The following is an 18,348-nucleotide window of genomic DNA, read 5'->3' on the forward strand; positions in this document are numbered from 1 at the left end:
GAGTCCAGCCCTTCTCTGGCAGGAGGTGGGCAACAGGCTTCATTACGGGACCTCTGCCATCGGAGCCGGTCATGGTCCTGATCAGAGTTCTTAAGTCTTTCAAAGTTTGTTTTTACAGCATCGATGTCTTAGTAGAAATTGTTCCAGAACAATTTAGGCAGTGATGAGAACACGGGAAAGACAAACCAGATTGATTTTTGTTGAGTGGAAAAAAAAAAAAAGAAATTTAAAAGGAAGTCTCTTGGTCAAAGGGGGGATGGTAGCCAGTCTTTCCAGACTGAGAAGTGGGAAGAAAGAAGCAATCATAGAGATGGAAAGAAGAAAGTTAGGACTAGGCAGGGGTGTCTGGGATGAGGAAATAGAGTGTTGGACTTATGGAAAGGAAGACCTGGGTTTGAATTATCACTCTGTCATTTACTTTCTGGGTGAGATCTCAGTTTCTTCATCTGTTAAATGGGACTGGCCTAGGTGGCCCCAGAGGTCTTTTCCAGTTTACAAATTTGAGTCCTTAGCTTTGGAGCTAGGCTTCTATTACTATAGGCTCTCTGAGTCTCAATTTCCTCTTCCATAAAATGGAGGCAATAATATATGTAGTGCCTGTCTCTCAAGGTTGTTCTGAAGTCAAAATGAGATCATGCATATAAGGTGCTTAGGAAACTTTGAAATGTCGCTTTTTTTTTTAAACCAAACTTGTGATTTCATTGTTTGAAGGGAACTCTCAGGCAGGGAATTCCCTCTACCAGTGCAGATGGGGAGGAGCTCTGAAACTTATTATCTCAGAGAGGAGCCTTTGGCTCAGAGATCAGGGTCATTCACCTAATATGTATCAGAAGTTGGGCTTGACACCAAGGTTTTCCGAATCCCAGGCCAGCTCTCCCTGTGGTGTCTCTAGGTAAATCGCACATAAATGTCAGCTATTATAATTCTTTGAATCTCTAGAATAGAGATGAGCCCATTTAAAAACCCAAATGATGAGAGGAGAGATTTGGACCTGGAGATTTCTCAGTAAACCTTTGGCCTTGCAAGGAGAACTACTCTGCGTGAAAGAAACAACTCAAGACTCTGGGGATTTCAAGGTTAGCCAGCAACCACTAAAGAAACTCTTTCTGACTTCAGTTAATCATGAGTGACACCTAGACCTGATAATCTTGGTTTAAATGTGAATTAAATAAATCTCTTAGAAGGAAGGAAGGAAGGAAGGAAGGAAGGAAGGAAGGAAGGAAGGAAGGAAGGAAGGAAGGAAGGAAGGAAGGAAAGAAGCCTGTAATTTTAAGCACAAATATATTTACTTATATTTGTACTTAAATTATATGTCATTTGTTTGGAACAAATTATGTGTTCAGAAGGTACAGCTGAAAATAAGCATTTACCATTTAATAAATAAGTCCCCAATGTTTTTTTCCTAAATAATATAAGCATCAATTCAGGAAATATAAAGTTATGTCTATTTTATTATTCATTTCAGGGTTTTGTTCTGAATTATTTTAGGAAAGTTTAGAATAGTTAATAATAAGTTATGATTGATTTAATATTAGTTGATCAGGAAAAAGTGAAAGAAATCTGTTATGTTGGTAGTTCTAAATATATAATATAAAAAAAATTATGCATTAAATACTCTAAGACAGTAATCATGTCACTTATGTGAATAATCCCAAGGTTACAAGTTTTATAGCCTCAGCCATTACATTAATATTATGCTTTTATATTCCTCAACCCAAGTCAAATTTCAATTGCTTCAGGATTCAGGAAAAGTTAATAGGAGAAAAAGCATCCACAGAGATTTTTACTTGATTCACATGTTATACTGAATGTAAAAGGAAATTTACATCATTGTCCACTTATTCATGTGCATGAGAAATCTGCTTAATTGTGTGAAAGATGCCCCTTGCTCCTTTTACAGTTTTTTTTAACAGTAAGATTTTGGGGCTATTCATTGGTGAGGCTGCTACATGACCTACTTCTTTCACTCTGTAAGCTTGTAAAAATGCCAATATAGATTTCTCTGACATTGCTATGAAAAGTTTTCTTTAGTAATTGTTGCCTAGAGCTCCCTCATGTGTCTCTATATTGCAATATCATTTTAAGTCATTCAGAGCATAAGCCTTTACCTAAGCCATCAATATGATTCACAATGATATTCTTTTTCTTTTATATGAAACATATCTCGAGCTCTGAAGAGAGTTGTTGAATCCAAAACGTTGAAATAGTTGATCATTATGGTCCTTTCTAGCTTTGAAATTCTAATTTTCTATCTGTAATTCCCAAAGAATATAACCTGAGGGCTGTGGATTGTTCACTTTTGCTCCAAAATAATGAGCTAAAATTCTTAAAAAGGAAAATGATGAATTAATGTCATTATGGGCATTCCTGAGCACATTATTTATTCATTTGAATTCAACAAACATTTATTAAATACTTACTCTGTGCCAATCCCTCAGCTTGGTACTATGGATGAAAAAGACAAAAATGGAGCTGGGCCCACCTGCCATTGGTGTAACAGGACTCTGAGACTATTGCTGAATACATACATGCCTCAACCATTCTATCTGGTTTTCCAATTGTTCGAAGGAACTTTGACTTCCAATTCATCCAAAATACCATACCGCCTACATCTGAACCAAATGAACTTCCAGAATGTCCTAAAATTGTTCAGTTCTTTTTAAACGTTTACCTTCTATCTTAGAATTAATACTAAGTATCATTTCTAAGGCAGAAGAGAGATAAGGGATAAACAATGGGAGTTAAATGACTTGCCCAAGGTCATCCAGCTAAGAAGTGTCTGAGGTCAGATTTGAACCCAGGACCTCCTGTCTCCAGGTCTGGGAATCTATCCACTAAGCCATCTAGCTGCCCCTGCCTAGAGTTTTTGTAGGAAGAATGGCTTTTCAGCAACTCTAAGGATCATAACCCCACTACAGTTTAGTTTGCTAAAGAATGTTAAAGAAAGAAAGAAAGAAAGAAAGAAAGAAAGAAAGAAAGAAAGAAAGAAAGAAAATATAACCCTTTTTGAGTGAAGAAGCATAGAGGATCACACAACTGCCTTATAGCTATCAGACTGCCATTATGTAAAGCAACTTCAACACATCAGAAAAGGCATTTATGCATACTCTCCAAGGTGTTTTTAAAGACTTAAATCAATCTGTTTTAATTTTTCCCTGACAGAAATATGACCCTGTATTCTTTTATTTAAGATTCTTAAATTATTTTAAATTAGTAGATTATAAGTATAGACCCTTAAGCTATTTTCCCCTCTATCTAACCAAATATGATCAGAAGAAAAATAGAAAATAATTACTCTTTGCTGCAATTTTACTGACTTTGGGAAATTAACTTCAATAATCTTCAGGTTTACATGTATGTGAATGTATACATTATATATGTATATATACACATTTATATGTTTTATACATATATATATAATTATGCAATCTGCTTTGACACATAATTTCAAATTGACTTTTGCCACTATATTTGTGTCATTATTTCATATTTATCTGTGAATGTCCTTAGTATTCCTTCTAGTCATGATGCAGATCCCTAGCATTCAGAGAAATGTTAAAGTTAGGCACTCATATCATAAGTGCTAAGTGTTTTATTTTAATATTGTGATGGAATCAGGAGAGAGTTACATGCCATAATGGTTAGACCACCAGAACTGAGTCAGGAAGACCTGATTTTGAATCCTGCCTCAGACAGTAGCTCTGTGATCTGAGAAAGTCACTTAAATCCTCTCAGCCTCAATTTATTCACCTTTCTAATGAAGATAATAATAGTGCTTGTTGTAGGGTTATAATAAGGATCAAATGAAATATCATATATAAAGGTCTTTTCTTTGCAAATAATAAGCTATTATTCAAAAAAAGATAATGCTCCCAAAGTACAAATAATAGACTATTTACCTCCATCTCTGTTGAAAGCCAGGATGTTGGCAAGATTCATAAAATGAATAACATTGGAGGTGATTTATTGGAGTGTAGGATCCTCCCAATCTTGAATCATATGAGATCATTTATTTAGTATACAAATTAAATCCTTACATTATTGAAAGTAAGGTGGGGGAAGTGTGGAAATTGGGCAGGTTTTTACATAGTACTAATTGCCCCAAGAATAAGCATTATGTGCTATTCAAATCATTTCATTAATATTTTGTTTTAATACATCCCAAATCAAGAATAGATTTCCTTCAAAATGTCAATGTTTTCCTACCCAAAAAAAAAAATCAGTGGGAGATTTTTTTTTTTATTTACGTACTACAAATATAGCTTCTTGATCACAAAGGGAATTCATTATTGTACATTCTAAATATTGAATTACTTCCCTGATTTTTTTGTGTTTTACCAAACATATGAAAGTTTTATTTTTGTTAACATTGTTATTTATAAATGTGTGCTGTGCTCTACCACACTGACTGAAATATATTCCTTAGATTTACCCTGTACTGAATCAATATTTTATTATGTTGAAAAATTAAATTCTAACTTGGTTCTGTTCTGGAACTAAGAAAGTTAGTATTTAAAATCTTTTCCTTATAAAGAAAATACAGCACTTTTTAAAAGAGAAATTAAAAAGACTTAAAAAAAAAACCCAAAGCTAGATTTAAAGCTCTACTCCCAAACCAATGTTATCATTACACAACGTTATCATTACTTCTCCCCAAGTTTGGTTATAGAAAAAAATAGTTGTAGAGTTGAAAGAGCTCTTAAAGGTCACTTACTACAACCTTCTCGTTTTAAAAATAAGGAAACTGAAACCCAGAGTTGCCCAGTGTCAAAAAATTAATAAGTAGGGGCAGCTGGGTAGCTCAGTGGAGTGAGAGTCAGGCCTAGAGACAGGAGGTCCTAGGTTCAAACCCGGCCTCAGCCACTTCCCAGCTGTGTGACCCTGGGCAAGTCACTTGACCCCCATTGCCCACCCTTACCAATCTTCCACCTATGAGACAATACACCAAAAAGTACAAGGGTTTAAAAAAAATTAATAAGTAATAGAGGTGAGATTTGAACTCAGAACCATTGACTCCAATCCTGGATATTTTCCTGTTCTACCACACTAAAGGATGCAAACTCATAGAAGTATTGTAGACTGAAACTCTTCATTTCACACTCCATTTGTACTATAGGGAGAGTAGGAAAAAAATGTTGGTAAAATAGTTAGAAAAAAATTCTGCTTTCATGTTATGAGATGATTGATTAACAAACGTCAAGTATATTTTACTAAAAATGAATGTATTCATTCATGAATAGAAAACCATTTGTTAAATATTTAAATTGTCTTGGGTATTGGAGTTAAAATGCAAAAGTGAGTCTGTTCCTTTCCTCATGTGACTGATAATCTAACCAAGGAAACAGTAGAGGAGAGAGATGGCCATAGAAAGGAATTTTTATCCAGAAAGTCATAAGAATGAAGGAATCTGAGGGGGAGGGGGAAGTGTGAGGCATGGTAGATAAGAAGATGTGCCAAAGATATGAATAGATGTGAAGCTGTGGGGAGATAGTTCTATGCCCCTGAGGCTGGCTAGATATAATGGCTGCATTTTCATTCTTCAATCAAGAAAACTTAGCCCAAATCACAGTTTATTAATTTGCCCAAAACATGTTTTATTTTTTTTTTCCCTAGAAGTCTGGTCAGGAAAGGGTCATTCTAAATTAGGGGCAAGGGAGTTGGTAAGATAAGGCAGGTAGCCAACCATTTAGAATGATGAGTAAGAAAAAACATATACATGTGTGAGGAGGAGTGAAGAGAAAAGTGTGTGTGTATGTATGTGTGTGTAATGGAAGACAGAAAGAGACAGATTAAAACAGCCAAGCAGAAATAAGAGGAGGCAGAGCTAGAGAGAATCGCATCTCAGTGTCAGGAAAATCTGGCTTCAAGTCATGCTTTTGACAGACTGGCTAGTGTGACCCTGGACAAATCAAAACCTTTCTGTGGCCTAGATATCTCTCTAAGATTTATAAGGTGTGAATCGAGTGCCAGTCTGCATTGGTTGAAATTTTCTCAAGAGGGAGAAATGTACATGACTGAAAGCACAAGTCTAGACCCTATTCTACAAGCATGCAGGAGTTTTTTTGTTTTGTTTTGTTTTGTTTTTACCAACCATCCTCTAGATAACTTGCCATGTCTCTCCCTCCTTTCTCTCTGCTCTGTCTCTGTCTCTGTCTTTGAATCTCTCTCTCTCTCTCTCTCTCTCTCTCTCTCTCTCTCTCTCTCTCTCTTTCTCTGTCTCATTCTTTCTTTCTCTCCATCTCTCTGTCTCTGTCTCTGTCTCTATGTCTCTCTCTTGTGCTCTCTTTCTCCTCCTCACGCTCTGTCTCTGTGTCTTCCTCTCCCCTTCTCACTGCATATATATACATCTTATAAACATCATGTATATAAACATAAATATGTATACATAATGTGCTATATATGTGTATACATATTCCTATTATGCTGAAATTTTTTCATCTAAAACCAGAGCTTTTATTGTCTCATATTAAAGTCCTCATATTAAAATTTCCTTCAAAATTCCACTCAATCAACTCCCTCGCAAAAATCCTGTCCCAACCCTGGGCATCCTCTCTGATCTCTTATAGCACTCATAGACTGTACAGGTCAGGTGTTTACAGGTGGATCCTGGGGCTGTGTAGTACACTTTCTTTTTCTCTTTTTCAGCATATTATATAATATTGACCCAAATCCTTGTTGAACTGGGTTTTGACTGAACTTGATACTTTGGGGAGTTACCATCTCTTCCTCACCTCTGCCCCTTGGCATCCATAATTCCCTTCAAAGCATAGCTCAGCTGGCATCTCTTATTTGAAGCCTTTCATGAACCTTGCCACTGATGTTATTTCTTTCCTCCTCCCTCCTTATTGGTTGTATACTGTATATCCTTACACAGGGACATGCTTTCTCCTCCTATCAAATATAACCTTCTTGAAAGCAAGAACTGTTTCCATGTTTATCTTTCATTCCCAAACTCCTAGTGCAGTGCCTGGTCCATGCTTAATCAGTACTCATGGATTGATTAATAAAGGTTGCACAGGATTATGCCTATTGCTAAAAATGTATGAAGGGTTTTTTGTTTCTTTGTTTTTCCCAGAGACAATGAGGTTGACTCAAAGTATAAATCTGATAGCTATAGTTTCTGTGTCTATCACCTTAACATCTGACACTAATAGTCAAGCCTTTAAAAAATAATTGGAGAATTCAAATTGGCTATAACTTAACTTAAGGTAAGAGCTAATGAATCTGGCAGATCAGAGGGAAAATTTGAAGGCTTTAGTAAGAGAGGTTGAAATTCCTCCAAGGAAGGAGGTATGTTTACTCTTTACCTATTTATAAATTTGCCTGGAGCTTGATACATTGAATAAGTGGCCCAAATTGCTCACCTTTGGATTTCTTTTGCATCTGGAATCTTTCTTATATGTAATTTTAAAATATTTCTTGTCATTTGGAGTCCTGCCATTAACATGATTAGCCATCCTTTCCTTACATCTGTGCCTGCCTTTAAAAAAAAAAAAAGCCTTCCTTCTTCAGCCTACTCAGTATAGTACTTTCAAGCATGTTTTCTTTCTCTTATTATTTCAATAACAACAAAAATTCACATTTGCACAGCTTTTTTTGTTTGTTTGTTTATACAAGGGTTTTTTCAAAGTAGAATCCAAAGACCCCTAAGTGTCCCTAAGATCCTGTCAAGGAGTTTGTGAGGTCAAAACTATTTACATATCAATATTAGGATATTATTTGACTATTAAAATACCCCTTCCTTTTCCAACTACATATCTTTCTTTGGCCAGATTTTCTTTATATATTTCAGCAAAACAACAGATTGCAACAGATTGAATGCCGAAACAGGGATAATAATCCAATTTTCTATTAAGCTAGACATTAAAGAGATTTGTAAAAATATATTAAAAAATGCCACTCTCGCTATTTTTCTTTTCTTTTTGAAAATACTATTATTTTTATAATGTAATTTACAATAACATCTCAACATATAATGGGGTTATTATTTAATTTTAATGAATTAATAAATATCTTAAAATTTGTCTAAGATGATAAATATATAATATATATAATATGTAGCTTCATATATTCTATATGCATATAAAATTCTCTAGGATCCTTAATAATTTTTGAATGTTTTTTTTTATTTATATTATTGTATTTATTTTCTATAATATTTTTCTGGTTCTTTAGAAGTCATTCTACATTAATTCTTTCCAATTTTCTCATGCTTCTCAGTATGACTCAGTAATATTCCATTTCGTTTATGTACCATGATTGGTTTAGTCATCATCCAATCAATAGGCACTTGCTTTGTTTCCATTTCTTTGCTACCAGAAAAAAAAATGCTATTTATATGAATATGAGAATTTTCATTATTTGGTTCCTTCATCAAATATAGAATTTCTAGTTCAAAAGGAAGGGATAATTTAATTATTTTCTTAATATGATTCCAGATTGCTTTTTGGAAGGGTTGGAGCAAATCATATCTACATCAAAAATATACCAGTGTACCTATTTATCTGCAGTCTCTCCAATACTGACTATTCTCATCTTTTGTCATCTTTGCCAGTTTTCTAAGTGAAAAACTTCAGAATTGTTTTAAAATATGCACAAGTTCACCCTTTCTTAACAAATTTCTTAGATCTTTCAGAATGTTCTTCCCAAACTGTTTGTGCATTTAATTTTATCAGTGAGTTTGTGTTTATCAGTGTTTTTTTTGGTCCTACAACTTTTGGCACTTGGAGCAGTAGACAAATATCTAATCACAATAAGCTTATAGGAGTGCTGGATTATACCCAAAAGCAATTTCCTGCCATAGTATGCAGGAAACTGTCTCTCCCTCCAATTCTCACCCAGACACTTCTTTTCCAAGCTCATAATTCTTGCTTGCTTGTCAATTTTGTGGACATTCACCATAATCATTGTTTTTTCCAGTATGGAAATTTATCTTCTCTTCCTAGGACATTTTATACCACAATCCTAAAAGAGTCCTAGTTTTCTTATTGAAATTAACTCTATCTTGGAAAGTCAGGTCAGCTGTCAAAAGTCTGGTACCAGCTGCTTTGTTATTAAAATCAGGTGAAAATTGGATTCTGTCACTTGCTAGGATTCAAGGTACATAATTCCCCCTCATTAAGACCAAACAGAACTTGGAATTGATAAAGCTCCAATCTCATTCGTAGGAGCTGGTATTTATATAGTGCCTTAAGGTTTACAAAGTGCATTACATGTTATCTCGTTTGTTCCTCACAACAACTCTGCGTGGTCAGTGCTATTTTTATACTGTTACAGATGAGGAAACTGAGGCTGACAGAAGTTAAATGATTTGCCAAAGGTCACACAGCTAGTAAGTATCTGAAGAGGTATCTAAATTCATCTTCTTGATTACGGGTTAAGCACTGTACTTTCTATACCACCTGGTTGTGAGCTGGTCATAGATGATGGAGCTCATATAAGCATATACTTAGAGGTGATCTATGTCCAGTCCACTCATTTTGCAGATGAAGAAAATGAGATTTGGGGAGATTAGTTGATTTGGCCAATGTCACACAGGTAATAAATGACATAGCAGAATTCAAACCTAGGTCCTCTTCCTCCAAAACTAAATCTCTTTCCCACCAAATTAAAAAGTCTGTAGAATTATTATGAGATTACAAGGAGATTCTGTAACCATGTCAGTCCTATTAAATGAAAACTCTAGTATAAATATTCTAGATAGGAACTGATCACCCTAATCTACACTATTGTTGAGAGTCTCTGTTACAATCACCACTACTTGTGGCTCTTTCTCAAAACTATAATTAGAGGAATTAATTTCTAGTCCTAATGTGGCATGACATTGCTCTTAGGAACCTTTCATAGTGTCATATATTAAGAACAAATTGTTATTTTCCAGAGAAAGATAGCATTTGATGCAATTTCTCACTCCTAATTTTTCTCTCACTTCTCTCCTGTCATATTTCTGTGGTGTTCAAATTTACTTCAGCTTCTTGACTAGAACTTCTTGACATCTACATGATGGGAAGGAGAATGAAAGGGAGACTTTAGCTTGCCATAAAAAGATTTCTTGAAGGATCTGGGAATCTTTAATCAAGAGAAGAGATGATTTAGAGGTATCTTAGAGTTGTCTTAAAGAATTTGAAAGGCTGCTATTTGGAGAAGGGATCAAAATTGTTCCTCCATAGGTAGAAAAAAGAGCAATGGGTGGAACTTGCAGAGGATTAAATTTTGTATTAATAAAGGGAAAATTTTAGTAATAATTAGAGCTGCTCAAAAGCAAGAATGGACTCTATTGGGAATCAGTGAGTTCTCTGTTGAGAAGAGCATAAAAGGTTATTTTTTTTCAGGTATACATTGTGTTAAATGGTCTCTAAATTCTCTTTCAGTTTTGAGACTCTGTGAAACTGTGAACTTGCCTGTGGATTTTAATAATTTTCACCTTCTCACTTTGAAATTCAAAACATCATTTGAAAAATACATTAATATTATATTAACCAATATAACTTTGAGCTTCGTGGTTTTCAAGACTTTCATCTATCATTTTATTCTATACTCACAACCACTTTGTAAGAAAGACTAAAAATATTATTATAACCATTTTATGAATTAGTACAAAGAGGCCCCCCAAAAAGTTTATTGTACAAAATCACATTGTGATGATGATGATGAACTTTGCCACTGGATTTAAACATATGAGTTGAGGATAATAACACTAATTATTGGAAAGAACCAGAGACATTCTTTGTTTGCCATACTTCTGAGAAAATGAAGATAGCATACTAGTACAAGATATATTGCCTCTTAACTATTGTTATGTTAGGTTTTGTACATCAATGAAAATATCATAACACCCATTTAACATTTCTTGAGATAAGTACAGAAACAAAACATAGTGAATAAAGTTTATCTTGGGGAGAGGAAACTAAAAACCTAAAGCACTGACAAATATAAATATATCCACAACCAGGTACACAAAAGACTGTGGGGTTCTCCCTCATTATGAGTTAAATATGTTTTATTTTCTATAGCTGTATCCTTATCACCAGGTGAAGTTAAGTGATTTTTATGCCCTTAGAAAACATATTTATTTTTTATGTACACACATAATGTACATGAAAACTTACACATTGTAAAAATATGAATTCTTAGCATATGAATAAAACCTAGGCTATATTATAAAAAATATGACTGATGTTTGAACAAATAAATATCTCTTAAGCAGAGTATTAACAATACAATTAAATCATGAAATAAATACATGACAATTCTATTAGCATTGTCTTTCAGTTGGGACATGTAATGTTACACATAAAAATGACACCAGACTCCTGCTGTCATTCAAAAAGGCATCTCTTAATTGAATTCAGTAAGTCCACAAAATAATAATAGTTTTAATAATCTTGGTTAAAGGACATATGATTAACATGTACACATAGAAGAGTTTAATTATGATATCAGGATTTTGGGAAAGCTGTATGTTAAAACAAGAACTTGCTAATGAATTACTTTGGAAATCCTAGCAGCACTGAAAGATATTTTTACTGTTGAAAAATCTAAATTGCTTAGTTTCAAAAGGAATGGACCAATGATTTCATTGATAAAGGGAACTGTCAGGTGAGGAAACTCCTACCAATGGAGATAGGCACTTTCTCTGCATTTTATTCTAATTTATTCCTTATATCTCTGAGAATTTCCTAGAACACTGAGATGTTAAATGACTTGACTGGGAACTCACACAACATGTGTTAGAGGTAGTACTTGAACCTTGGTTTTCCTAGCTTCAAGGCCATCTTTTTGTCTGTGCCATACTTCCTCAAATGGTGTCACTAATGTTAATAAAATTAAAACTATTTATTAATACACTTTAGGTACTACAAATTCTTATATCTTTATATGGACAAAATCCAAAGAAGTCAATTTACTTTTATAATTCCTGCCCATTTAAAAAGAAATAGGCAAGTATATATCAAGTAACAATGCCTTTCTACACTGTCCTTTGAGTTGGAGAGCTACAAAAATCAGAAGCTGTTGAAAGAAGGTTCAATTTTGAGTTAGAAGATCAGAGTTTAAATCCTGTCTCTTCTTTTCACTCTTTATGGGACTGTAGACAAAGGAGATGCACTACTCTACTACATTTCTCCTTTTATCATCTAAAAAATGAAGGGATTAAATTAGATAATCTCTAAATTAACCCAGTTCTAAAAGGTTTAATCATCAAACCAACTCTAAATCTGTGATTTCAAGACTAAATTCTCCCTCTTGAGGAGCTTAGGACTTAGATTTGAATCCCACCTCTTACATTTACTAGGTATATGACCTTGGGTAAGGTCTATTGTCTTTCTGAGCTTCAGTGTGCTCATCAGTAAAATGAGGTTAATAATGGTTGCAGGCCCAGCCAAAATCAATTAAAAATGCTGACATATTCACCCTCCAATAGTTCTACCTCTTAAAAGGGTTATTCTTTGGCATGACCCTGGCTCTCAGAGCCAGGTTGCAGTATGCAAGTTCTACCTGATACTCCCATTCAGTAAATGTTTTGGATACACTCCCAGAAATAGACTGCATTGGTTGGCTATGTACCAGTCTAAGTGCAGAGAAGCACTTCATCAGTAGGTGGGCTACTATATTCTTAATTCTTTCCGAAGCAAGCCAAAAAACCGAAAAATACAAAATGGGCCTTGGGCCTTTGTAGTGATGGTGGTGGGGAAATCACACAATTTCTATATCATATATATCATTAATTTAACTCATGGCTATTTTGTGAGAAATGAGTAATTTGCAAAATAATGAAAAATTAATATCATTAATACTCTTAGAAGAGACATGACACAGGTTTAAATAAAACTATGTGATGATTAAAAATTCTGAGAGACTGAGTTCTAGAGAAGAAAAATCAATTCATAATCAAACTAGCAATAACCAATAAATTAATTGGTCAGTGATCTCTCTCAGTGACCAAGGACAAATTCATTCAATATCGTATCATAAAATACAATTTCAGACACTTATTATTCAGCCTTCCTTTAGATATCCCATGACATCTCTAATTAGTGTATAACTAATGAAGAGGTGGGCTGATATTTTCCAGTCCTTGATGCCCCTCATGATGATAGGAAAATTCCAGTATCCTTGCAGGTGTAGCTGAAGAAATCAGGTTAAGCCTGGTCAAAATTGACTTTCCCTCATCCATTCCTTTTGGGGAATCAAGGACATTGCCATGCCCCCTCCCTCAACTCCCAGCATATTTGGCCTAAACTAATTTTTGTTTACCAGTCAAGTTGGTGTTTATAATCTCAACTTAGTTATTCCAATTTCAGAAGCTGTTCTGGGGCAAGGAATTTAAGAGCATTTCTAGGACCATCAGGACAAAGGCATAATGAAAAAGGCTTAAAGAATATATTATTGAGCTCTATTAAAAACCAAATAATATAGTCAGAGCAATATTTAGTAATAAAATAATATAGTATTAGGAATAAATCTTCTCAATTATAATATAAAATAATCACAAGAAGATCCTAAGACAGATAAAAACTGTAATTGGTGTGAGGAATAAAAGCTCATTTCTTACTGTGATGGTCAAGCTGAGTTAATGTTTGATGGAGGACATGACTTTAGGCTTAGTTCTTGAAGGATGAGCAGAATGTCCACTAGCAAGATGATACAGTGGATAATGCTCTGGACCCAGAGACAGAAAGACCTGAATTCAAATCTGGCCTCTGATACTTACTAACTTACTAACAAGATGAGCAAGTCACTTAAACCAGATCTCTTCTCATAGTTCGACTTATTCACCTGTTAAATGGAGATAATAATAGCATCTTCCAAGGGGGCAGCTGGGTAGCTCAGTGGAGTGAGAGTCAGGCCTAGAGACAGGAGGTCCTAGGTTCAAACCCGGCTTCAGCCACTTCCCAGCTGTGTGACCCTGGGCAAGTCACTTGATCCCCATTGCCCACCCTTACCAATCTTCCACCTATGAGACAATACACCGAAGTACAAGGGTTTAAAAAAAATAGCATCTTCCTTTCAGAGTTGTTCTGATGATCTAATGAGATATTTGTAAAGCATTTAACATAGTGCCTGGAATGTGGTGGGCACTATGCAAGTGTTATATATTATTTTTAAATGTTATTTGCAAAGCCAGGACAAATATGCAAAAGTGAACACATAAAAAAGTTAAATAAGAGAATTTTTACATTGTCAGTAGCCAAATATTCCATATGATAAAGTTATAGAAAAAGTCTAAGTTCTTGACTCTCTTTTTAATGGTTTTTCTTTTTCTTTTCTTTATGTTTTGCCTGATTGCTTTAGTTTTATGTAAAGGGATTTTTTTGACCACCCCCCCAGGTGCATCAGAGAATAACTAAGCCTAGCAAATTTCACAATGGAATATGTACATGTGCTCACAATATATTATAAACCTGGAATGCTTCATTATTTAGCCATATCATTAGAATTGTGGCTATATTAGGTAGTTATTGATTCTTACTAATTGCTGCACATTTTATTGCATCTTTTTCTTCAGTGTTAATCCTGGGCCTTCTGCTGAATAATATTGAAGGACCTACAAAATGTAAGGGGGAAAATTATTTTAATTATTACCATATTTAATGCTGCATCATTTCCCAATTCATTTGATTTACTTTCTCAATTCAGTTTAACAAAACTATTCAACTAAAACTATCAAATTAGCCTCCCTAAAAGCAAACAGGTGATGAGCTCTTCCTAAAACTCAGCTAAGACTGATGATCCTCAGATAACAAACAGTCACCAGGCTTTTACTTAAGGTCTCTGATCCAATGAAGTAATATAGGCCAGAACTTCCATTTGATCAGTCTAATCTCTGACAACTCAGGCTTATATTTCTCAAGACAAACTTACCAGTATAGAATTGTAGTGGAGGCTTAACAGAAAACTGTTGATTTAAGCTGCATGTTATCCTGAAAAACCTTCAGAAAAATTAGAAGCAATATCATCACACTGTAGATACTGAAACAGAGAGAAGTAAATCTCTTCCAATATCAGTCAAGAACTAGTCACCCAAGGCAAACTAGATTTGCTTTAGAATCTCAGATTCTAGCATGATTTCCATTTGTTCAACAGTCAAACATTCTCTTTGACACTGGTTGGCTCATGAAGAAAAGAAAGAGCCAAGTAAATGGGAACCTTGCTGTAACCCTGTTCTTGAGGCATCTGCCCTGGTGCAGATGAAGGTGCAGATACCATGTGAGAAGATTATTTCTAACAAGTCTATATGGAGAATCTTCAAAATAAACTTACTTTTGTGACAAATTCTATTCTGCAGCTATTTAAATTCTTTAAAGTCAGATTTCATTATTCTTTTTATAAATCAAAGGTCTCTAGTGTTTTCATTGTGATGTTTTCTTTTCTTTGAGTGCTTTATAACTAATTCTTACTGGGATAAAATTTCTCTAGTGCTATGTCAAGGATATAATAGAACTATATTCTAAATTTTTGCCAAAGTATGATAGACTATAAATTCTATGGTATGTGAGATTGATGTATCTGAACTCAGTTTAACCAAAAAGATTAATAACCAATGTGTATGAAGAATTAATTTCTATATTCTCAGTCCTAAAGGAAAAAAATACACTAATTCATTACAAAAAACCCAACTGATAATACTTTTAGTAAAATGGAGAACAAAGTTTCTTTCTTCCCCCAAACAATGATTTGTCTGTTTACATTTTTTCTTCTTTCTCTTTTTATACCTTTCCTTCTTTTCTTTTTCCCCCATCTGTACTTTTATAGTCAAACACATATTTCTTCCATCTACCTTATTACTTTTTTTCTTATACAATATCATAGGACCCTTTGGCTCTATTTATCTATTTCTGTTTTCTACAAAATTTTTATTTATTGTGGCCTTTGTAGTGAGAGTAAGAAAAAATGTGGCTTTTTTTCTCAGACCTCTCACAAATAATACTGCCATAAACATTTTGTGTTATCATTCTCAAGAGACTATGTAGGGGCTCTGGTGACATGGCAGCTGAGCCCTGTTTTTCTGGGACTCAACCAGGACATTTAATATAATTTATTTGTGATTTCACCAAATGGAATTGTGGTAATAAATCATCATCAGGGGAAATTTTTAGTATATATTTTTATATAATAAATACTTCTCAGAAGCATAAACCTATTTCTTTTTCTTAGCACATGTGAACTAAAATTTAGCAAATTGGCATTCACCTATAACTGGGAAGATAGCAACTTTACCTGTAACATTGTAACATAATTATGATAAAAATCTTGGGGCAGACTTAAGTTGTGTTCCAGTATTATGCCAAAGGATCATTGCAATTAGAAAGGAAAAAAATTCTACTTTTCCTACATTACCTATTTGTGATAGAAATAAATAAAAAGATTTTTCACTGAATTGATCATAACATGAAACTGATTCTTTTTCTTCCTCTCTGTCATAGTTATTTATACTTTGTTCTTAATATTGCTTTAGGAATTTTGGAATGTCTTCTTAAATTTAAAATTTTAAACTTTGTACTTGGATATGAATGTCTGACTTCTAATAGTTTATTAAGAACCTATGCAAAAACTTATTCTAACTAGAATCATACTAAAATAGATTTTTTTCCCCAAACTTTCCAACCAAATATTCAATGGTTGGCTAGTAGAAATCAAAATAGCTATCTACTGGTACAAGAGCTAACCTAATATGTGACTATGTTTTAATCTCCAGTTTTATTTTCAGCATAAACTTCTGTGATATTTCAGTTAAAGTATTTACATTCCACTGTGTATATACTACAACAGTCTTTTTGGTTTTATTATTGTTAGAAGGTATCATGTGTTAGATGGGTAAAATGGCATAGAATAAGGAGATACAGGAACACTGAAACATATATCATTGGATGAAAGTCCAACAGCAATTAGATTATCGATCTAATGAAGTACTAGAGACTTTATCATTACCATCATTATAATAAACAATATAAAGTGAACCCCTACTGTTCATAAGGCACTTGGAGACTCTACTTTCAGGCTTTACATCTAAAAGAATCTACTTGGTATATTAAATAACATCCTAGTGACTAAAGAAGTTTAAACAGAATCTGATAATCCTCAAATTACAACTGTAGAGCATATGCTCTGAGACAGACAGTGATGGTGAAACTTTTATAGACTGAGTGCCCCAACTGCAACCCTCACACCACATGCGAGCCCCCTGCCTTACTCCAGACAGGGGAGGGAGGAAGTTTTCCCATTGGGCTGCTTGGAATAGGTCTGGGTGATGTGAGAAGTGTCCTCAGACATGCATGGAGAGGGAGAAGGGAGCAACCCTCTCTGGCACATTCCATCACATGCACTATAGGTTTGCCAACACGGCTATAGGACATCTACCCCAGATATCAACACTGACTATATAATTAAGTGAAATTCTTGCTGTATGGATTAATAATGTGGGTATTATAACACATCATCACCTTTTTTACACAAAATGTAAAAGAAATAAGGGCAATCTTCATGAGAATTAGAGATAGACTAAAAAGAAAATATGTAGCACCCCTTTCACATCTATACCCTTTTGGATTGATTTTCACAGGATTCTGTTTTAAAGGGAAATATTTGGGATGTTTGCCATTGATAGATGATCTTCTATCTATATAGGATATCCCAAAAGTTTTAGTTCAGTTTTAAGTTTTACTATCTTAAATAGCTTTATGTGCTTGTGTAGCTTAAAATTGCACTTTAACTTTTGAAAGAACCTATATAGGGAGTAGTAGAAATAATTGAAAAGGTAAGAGGGGCTGAAGATGCAATTAGTAGATAAGTTTCACGTAGACTTTGAGGATTATTAATAGGTCTTGTCTATGTTGAGATACATGATCAAAACATAATTAAATAAATATAAGATGATGTGTAGAGATATCTAAAATTAATTATTGTCAAGTCTTTTCTCCATTCATAATCTAATTATTTATCTTTATGCATAAAACAAATAGCAAGGAATATACTTCCATCATGTTTCTACTTATTAAGCATGCAGATAGATAGTAAAAACAAGAGGAATTGGCAGATATAACAATAGCAAAATAATGTAAATGATAGATTTTACAAAGTGTTTTCTATTTCACTTTTATTGGTATTATAGTGGGATTGTTTTGGGCTTGAAGAAAATCAGAATCACTAGGGAAAGTATGGACAATAGTCTGTCAAAAATGTTTTTCTTTATTTTCTCTTCTGAACTCTATGAAAAAGAAAACTGCTTTTTTATATACTTAAATAATTAGCACTTTCTATTTTGAGTCCCATTTACACATAGGTTAACACCAAAATAGTAGATAAATCCCACCAAAACAAGCCTCAAATAGTATTATCAGTTTAACAATA

At 34.0% G+C, this 18,348-nt stretch overlaps 1 protein-coding gene across 1 annotated transcript in view; it reads left to right on the plus strand.

Moving 5' to 3' along the window:
* Positions 1-18,348, plus strand: part of ADCY2 (adenylate cyclase 2) — a 574,349-nt gene that overhangs the window by 478,322 nt on the left and 77,679 nt on the right. Inside the window, exon 16 of the mRNA XM_044681919.1 lies at positions 9,305-9,331. Coding sequence (XP_044537854.1) covers positions 9,305-9,331 — 27 coding nt within the window. The remainder of the gene's footprint in view (positions 1-9,304; positions 9,332-18,348) is intronic.

This window comes from Gracilinanus agilis, chromosome 1 (assembly GCF_016433145.1).
Source record: "Gracilinanus agilis isolate LMUSP501 chromosome 1, AgileGrace, whole genome shotgun sequence".
Lineage (NCBI taxonomy): Eukaryota > Metazoa > Chordata > Mammalia > Didelphimorphia > Didelphidae > Gracilinanus > Gracilinanus agilis.